Below are 7,500 nucleotides of genomic sequence, written 5' to 3' on the forward strand. Positions count from 1 at the left end.
TGTGTATGTCTGTGCGCGCGTGTGTGTATGTCTGTGCGCGCGCGTGTGTGTATGTCTGTGCGCGCGCGTGTGTGTATGTCTGTGCGCGCGCGTGTGTGTATGTCTGTGCGCGCGCGTGTGTGTATGTCTGTGCGCGCGCGTGTGTGTATGTCTGTGCGCGCGCGTGTGTGTATGTCTGTGCGCGCGCGTGTGTGTATGTCTGTGCGCGCGCGTGTGTGTATGTCTGTGCGCGCGCGTGTGTGTATGTCTGTGCGCGCGCGTGTGTGTATGCGCGCGTGTGTGTGTATGTCTGTGCGCGCGCGTGTGTGTATGTCTGTGCGCCCGTGTGTGTATGTCTGTGCGCGCGCGTGTGTGTATGTCTGTGCCCCGTGTTGTCCACTGTCTGTGCGCGCGCGTGTGTGTATGTCTGTGCGCGCGCGTGTGTGTATGTCTGTGCGCGCGTGTGTGTATGTCTGTCGCGCGCGTGTGTGTATGTCTGTGCGCGCGCGTGTGTGTATGTCTGTGCGCGCGCGTGTGTGTATGTCTGTGCGCGCGCGTGTGTGTATGTCTGTGCGCGCGCGTGTGTGTATGTCTGTGTGCGCGCGTGTGTGATTGCAGACCAGATAATCTCCCCCTTTCACTCCACTACATAACCTCCCCCTTTCACTCCACTACATAACCTCCCCCTTTCACTCGCTCTCTCTCTCTCTCTCTCTCTCTCTCTCTCTCTCTCGCTCTCTCGCTCTCTCGCTCTCTCGCTCTCTCGCTCTCTCGCTCTCTCGCTCTCTCGCTCTCTCGCTCTCTCGCTCTCTCGCTTCTCTCTCTCGCCCTCTCTCGCTCTCTCGCTCTCGCTCTCTCTCGCTCTCTCTCTCGCTCTCTCTCTCGCCCTCACCCCTTCTCTCTCTCGCCCTCACCCCTTCTCTCTCTCGCCCTCACCCCTTCTCTCTCTCGCCCTCACCCCTTCTCTCTCTCGCCCTCACCCCTTCTCTCTCTCGCCCTCACCCCTTCTCTCTCTCGCCCTCACCCCTTCTCTCTCTCGCCCTCACCCCTTCTCTCTCTCGCCCTCACCCCTTCTCTCTCTCGCCCTCACCCCTTCTCTCTCTCGCCCTCACCCCTTCTCTCTCTCGCCCTCACCCCTTCTCTCTCTCGCCCTCACCCCTTCTCTCTCTCGCCCTCACCCCTTCTCTCTCTCGCCCTCACCCCTTCTCTCTCTCTCTCTCACCCCTTCTCTCTCTCTCTCACCCCTTCTCTCTCTCTCTCACCCCTTCTCTCTCTCTCACCCCTTCTCTCTCTCTCACCCCTTCTCTCTCTCTCTCACCCCTTCTCTCTCTCTCTCTCATCCCTTCTCTCTCTCGCCCTCATCCCTTCTCTCTCTCGCCCTCACCCCTTCTCTCTCTCGCCCTCACCCCTTCTCTCTCTCGCCCTCACCCCTTCTCTCTCTCGCCCTCACCCCTTCTCTCTCTCGCCCTCACCCCTTCTCTCTCTCTCGCCCTCACCCCTTCTCTCTCTCTCTCTCACCCCTTCTCTCTCTCTCTCTCTCACCCCTCTCTCTCTCTCTCTCTCTCTCTCTCCCTCTCTCTCTCTCTTCTCTCTCTCTCTCACCCCTTCTCTCTCTCTCTCACCCCTTCTCTCTCTCTCTCACCCCTTCTCTCTCTCTCTCATCCCTTCTCTCTCTCATCCCTTCTCTCTCTCATCCCTTCTCTCTCTCATCCCTTCTCTCTCTCATCCCTTCTCTCTCTCATCCCTTCTCTCTCTCATCCCTTCTCTCTCTCATCCCTTCTCTCTCTCATCAGTATTTTCTTCTACGCGGTGAGCCAAGCTGATTTTATAAGATGCTTTTGAGAAGCTGACTCTTCAGGATCACTGACTCCAGATCAGTCAAAGACAAAATATTTCATTTGAGAAGCTGCTGCTGTAGGCAGGATGGCTGACTTGAGATCAGTGAATGGAAAGAGGTTTCATCCTCCGCTCTCTGACAACAAAGACAGAGGGAAACAACTTGTGCCATATATACTCCTCTCGGTCTCTGATGGGGCCAAGGAGAGATGGCTCTCCACGAGGTGTGTGTGTGACAGGGATCTGGCATATGCTTTCAAAGAGCTACAGATATCAGGAGTATGTGTGTCACCGAAGAGCTTTGAATGGTGAAGAGGAGAAAGGGATGAGAGAGAGAGAACAGGGATGAGAGAGAGAGAACAGGGATGAGAGAGAGAGAACAGGGATGAGAGAGAGAGAGAGAGAACAGGGATGAGAGAGAGTCAATGCTTAGTGAGATGTCACTCTTTACAACCAAGCCAAGCCCCCCCCCCCCAGTCTCTCCTTATCTTTCTCTACATCCCTCCTCCATCTCTTCCCCGCTTCAATTCGGTCTAACATTTCCCCTCTCTCATATCCATCTACGTTCTAGCTCATTTAGTCCACTGTGAATAAATTAACACATGCTAAGGTAGGTTAATTACAAGACATTTCCCTGAGGGGAAAGACTCATACATACATCTGAACTACACACACACACACACACACACAGTCTACTACTGGCTCATAACAATCTTGATTAAATGCATGTACACGCACACAATCTCAATCAGGTAAACACATGTTCCTAATGACAATCTCAATCAGGTAAACACATGATCCTAATGACAATCTCAATCAGGTAAACACATGATCCTAATGACAATCTCAATCAGGTGAACACATGTTCCTAATGACAATCTCAATCAGGTAAACACATGATCCTAATGACAATCTCAATCAGGTAAACACATGTTCCTAATGACAATCTCAATCAGGTAAACACATGATCCTAATGACAATCTCAATCAGGTAAACACATGTTCCTAATGACAATCTCAATCAGGTAAACACATGTTCCTAATGACAATCTCAATCAGGTAAACACATGATCCTAATGACAATCTCAATCAGGTGAACACATGTACAGTACATTAATAACGTGAAATAATGGACCAAGAAACCCACAATATAACAACTTCACTTATACAATCACACAAACACCAAATCAACATCAAACCATCCATCTCCTCCCAATTTTCCACACGCACCTCGTGTCTCTCTCTCCATCTCTGTATCTGTCTGACTGTCTGTGTGTGTGTGACCTTTGCGTTTGAGCCCTCATTGATTACGGTTGGAGCTGTCAATCGATCCCTCAGTCTGTCTGAGGGAAGATAAAACGCTCCTGTCCGTGCTATGGACACCCCGGTTGCCATGTCTGGCTAGACATAGATTGGGGCTGCAGAATAGATCTGGCAACCCAGCGGTTCTTATCTGAACCCTTCATACCACAGCAAGAAACTATAATGGCTGATGTTGTGGGCAAACACACAGGCAAGCACACACACACACACCTCAACCCACTTCATATTCTTAACACAAAACACACAGGCACGCATGCATGTATGTAACACACACACACACACACGCACACACACACACAGTGGGCTATTGTGAATGTTGCAGTGGGTTAACACGTCTAAGCAGATGCCATCTGAAAAAAATGCAGCTCTGCTGATTGTGAGTGAGTGCATACTCGGAGTACCGATACGATACGCTCTCCCCACCCTGCCTCGCAAACACACTTGAAGATACTAGATGTGGCACAGAAACTGGCAGGCAAATATAGAGCACAAGTAGCTCGGTACGAGGGAAGCGAATGGAGTCGTTTCTTCTGTAGTTCACGGTCTCTCATTCTCTCTTTCTCAAATGTTCTCTCTCTCTCTCTCTCTGTCGCCATTTGCACTCCTTCTTGCCCCCCCCCCCCCAACCCCCACCCATGGGAAGAGGAAGTGAAAACAGCATTAATACACCTGAGTGAATGGGGGTCCCAAGGACGTAGGAGAGAATCTACAGTACAGCAATCTAATAATGTCTACTCTTTCCTAAGGAGTTTTACACAGAGCTCATGTTTGGGTTGGCAAGGCCATGTGTGTGTGTGTGTGTGTGTGTGTGTGTGTGTGTGTGTGTGTGTGTGTGTGTGTGTGTGTGTGTGTGTGTGTGTGTGTGTGTGTGTGTGTGTGTGTGTGTGTGTGTGTGTGTGTGTGTGTGTGTGTGTGTGTGTGTGTGTGTGTGTGTGTGTGTGTGTGTGTGTGTGTCTGCCCGAATGACTGTGTGTTAAGAGTTCTCCTGAACTCCTGAATCCACTCTTTCTCTCCCTCATAGTGTTGTGTGCGCTTAAGAAAACAACCGCAGGGAGATTTCACTTGACGTGACCTGAAGAGATTGTTCTACGTGATACACACGCTGGGCTTGGCTGGCATTGACGACCTCGTCACGTATTCACGAGTCCCAACCCCAAACAAGCCCAAATGAAAACATAAGAACTAGCTGGATCGCCGGTCACTGCAAGTCTGGCAATAACAATAACCTCGGGCCAAATCAACAGCAGCAGAGGAGATACAGACAGCAAGTAACAACACCCCCCCCTCACACACACACCACAATTTTCCCCGCTCACCGATGATGTAGTAGTCAGCGTTGGTCTTGAACTCGTGCCCCCACAGGTTAGGAGAGTACTCCTGGAACTTGATGGTGAACCTCATGTCATTGTTGGGCTTGTCACAGGTGAGCAGCAGGTTGGGCGCGCCCGTCACCTCACACCTGTCCGCCTGCTCACGTGACGACACCAGGTACAGCTTGTAGAACTCGTACTCGGCGGGGGCCCGCTGGCTGGGGGGGTCCGACGACGGACAGATGAGATCCAGACGATCCCCAATCTGAGGGTAGAGGACGTAGCCTTTATCGTCCAAAAACCTAGAGGGAGACAGAGGGAGAGGAGGAGAGAGATGGAGAGAGAAGGAGAGAGATGGAGAGAGGTGGAGAGAGAGGAGAGAGAAGGAGAGATGTAGAGAGAGGAGAGAGATGTAGAGAGAAGGAGAGAGATGGAGAGAGGTGGAGAGAGAGGAGAGAGAAGGAGAGATGTAGAGAGAGGAGAGATGTAGAGAGAGGAGAGAGATGGAGAGAGGAGAGAGATGTAGAGAGAGATGTAGAGAGAGGAGAGAGATGTAGAGAGAAGGAGAGAGATGTAGAGAGAAGGAGAGAGATGTAGAGAGAGGAGAGAGAAGGAGAGAGAGAAGGAGAGAGATGGAGAGAGATGGAGAGAGAGATGGAGAGAGATGGAGAGAGATGGAGAGAGAGGAGGAGAGAGAAGGAGAGAGATGAGGAGAGAGATGTAGAGAGAGAGAGAAGGAGAGAGGTGGAGAGAGATGGAGAGAGAGGAGGAGAGAGAAGGAGAGAGAGAGGAGGAGAGAGAGGAGAGAGATGGAGAGAGAGGAGGAGAGAGAAGGAGAGAGAAGGAGAGAGAGAAAGAGAGAGGAGGAGAGAGATGAGGAGAGAGATGGAGAGAGAGGATGAGAGAGAGATGTAGAGAGAGAAGGAGAGAGATGTAGAGAGAGGAGAGAGAAGGAGAGAGAAGGAGAGAGAGGGGGAGAGAGATGGAGAGAGAGGGGGAGAGAGATTGAGAGAGAAGGAGAGAGAGGGGGAGAGAGATGGAGAGAGAGGAGGAGAGAGATGGATAGAGAGGAGGAGAGAGATGTAGAGAGATGTAGAGAGAGAAGTAGAGAGAGAAGGAGAGAGAAGGAGAGAGAAGGAGAGAGAGGAGGAGAGAGAAGGAGAGAGAGGAGAGAGAACGAGAGAGATGTAGAGAGAGATGTACAGAGAGAAGGAGAGAGAAGGAGAGAGATGGAGAGAGAGGAGGAGAGAGATGGAGAGAGAGGAGGAGAGAGATGGAGAGAGAGGAGGAGAGAGATGTAGAGAGATGTAGAGAGAGATGTAGAGAGAGAAGGAGAGAGATGTAGAGAGAGAAGGAGAGAGATGTAGAGAGAGAAGGAGAGAGATGTAGAGAGAGAAGGAGAGAGATGTAGAGAGAGATGTAGAGAGAGAAGGAGAGAGATGTAGAGAGAGAAGGAGAGAGATGTAGAGAGAGAAGGAGAGAGTTGTAGAGAGAGAAGAGAGAGATGTAGAGAGAGATGTAGAGAGAGATGTAGAGAGAGATGTAGAGAGAGAAGGAGAGAGATGTAGAGAGAGAAGGAGAGAGATGTAGAGAGAGAAGGAGAGAGATGTAGAGAGAGAAGGAGAGAGATGTACAGAGAGAAGGAGAGAGATGTACAGAGAGAAGGAGAGAGATGTAGAGAGAGAAGGAGAGAGATGTACAGAGAGAAGGAGAGAGATGTAGAGAGAGAAGGAGAGAGAAGGAGAGAGAAGGAGCGAGAGATGTAGAGAGATGTAAAGAGAGAAATGTAGAGAGAGAAGGAGAGAGATGGAGAGAGAGAAGGAGAGAGATGTAGAGAGAAATGTAGAGAGAAAGAGAAAGAGATGGAGAGAGAAAGAGAAAGAGATGTAGAGAGAGAGATGTAGAGAGAAAGAGAGAGATGTAGAGAGAGAAGGAGAGAGATGTAGAGAGAGATGTAGAGAGAAGGAGAGATGGAAAGAGAGAGAGATGTAGAGAGAAAGATGTAGAGAGAAAGAGAGAGATGTAGAGAGAGAAGGAGAGAGATGTAGAGAGGAGAGAGATGGAGAGAAAGAGAGAGGTGGAGGGAGAAAGAAGGAGGAGGAGGGAGAAAGAGAAGGAGAGAGAAGTAGAGAGAGAAGTAGTGAGTGAAGGAGAGAGAAAGAGAGAAGGAGAGAGAAAGAGAGGTAGAAATTAAAATGAGAGGTTAGTGTAAAGACTAATCAACATAACCTATATAGTAAGTGTTTCTCCGTCTCCGTTCGTTGAAGGCAGTTTTTTTTCGTCACGCAAAAACGCAAACCCAAGCCCCTCACCTCCCTACTCATCCAACAGTCCTGGGAAATGACTCTGTTAAATCCCGCTATACATTTACATTTGAGTCGTTTAGCAGACGCTCTTACCCAGAGCGACTTACAGGAGCTATTAGGGTTAAGTGCCTTGCTCGAGCTCACATTGAGCAGATTTTTTCAATCTAGTCGGTCCGGGAATCGAACCAGCGACCTTTCAATTACTTGCCCAACGCTCTTAACCACTAGGCTACCTGGCGCCAGGCAGCAGAAGACACCCAGTAGAGGATGAGTTGACCACCCCAGGATCTTGGCGACACTGAGTCAGAACAGAGAGAGAGGCAGAGGAGGGACATTGCGGACTCATCCACTTTTTCATTCACAGAACACAATGCCACTTTGGCTAACAGCACACCACAACGCTAGTACGGCTAACAACACAAGAGCACTGTTAGGCTATCTGTAATCTGTTAGCATTAGCACTTTTTTTGCTAGCAGTAGCACATAGTGAATGGGAAATGTAGGCTGTGTGACCAGAAACATGCTAATTGAGTAGCTGTTAGAATATTTGGCTAGCAGCATAAATTAATGAAGAATTTCGTCCTTGACCCTGCAAATGGTAGTGGAGAAGCTAGCCTAGCGCTAGTGTAGTAGAGGCCTGCAGCAGCAGAGGAACTTGGCATTCCTGTTCTCATCACCGGGAGCAGGAGGTTATCACTGAGCACTTACACTGGAGAGGGAAACACTCACTCCACTCAACACACACCC

General features: G+C 50.0%; 1 protein-coding gene across 2 annotated transcripts in view; it reads right to left on the reverse strand.

Annotated features, from left to right (window-relative positions):
• efnb3b (ephrin-B3b) overlaps positions 1 to 7,500 on the reverse strand; it is a 120,948-nt gene that overhangs the window by 55,410 nt on the left and 58,038 nt on the right. For both annotated transcript variants that reach the window (XR_006835009.1, XM_046329262.1), the window contains exon 2: positions 4,454 to 4,749. Coding sequence is in view for 1 of the 2 variants with exons in the window: in XM_046329262.1 (XP_046185218.1) it covers positions 4,454 to 4,749 (296 nt within the window). In the remaining variant the exon portion in view is untranslated. The remainder of the gene's footprint in view (positions 1 to 4,453; positions 4,750 to 7,500) is intronic.

Source organism: Oncorhynchus gorbuscha, linkage group LG25 (genome assembly GCF_021184085.1).
Source record: "Oncorhynchus gorbuscha isolate QuinsamMale2020 ecotype Even-year linkage group LG25, OgorEven_v1.0, whole genome shotgun sequence".
NCBI classification, from domain to species: Eukaryota; Metazoa; Chordata; class Actinopteri; order Salmoniformes; family Salmonidae; genus Oncorhynchus; species Oncorhynchus gorbuscha.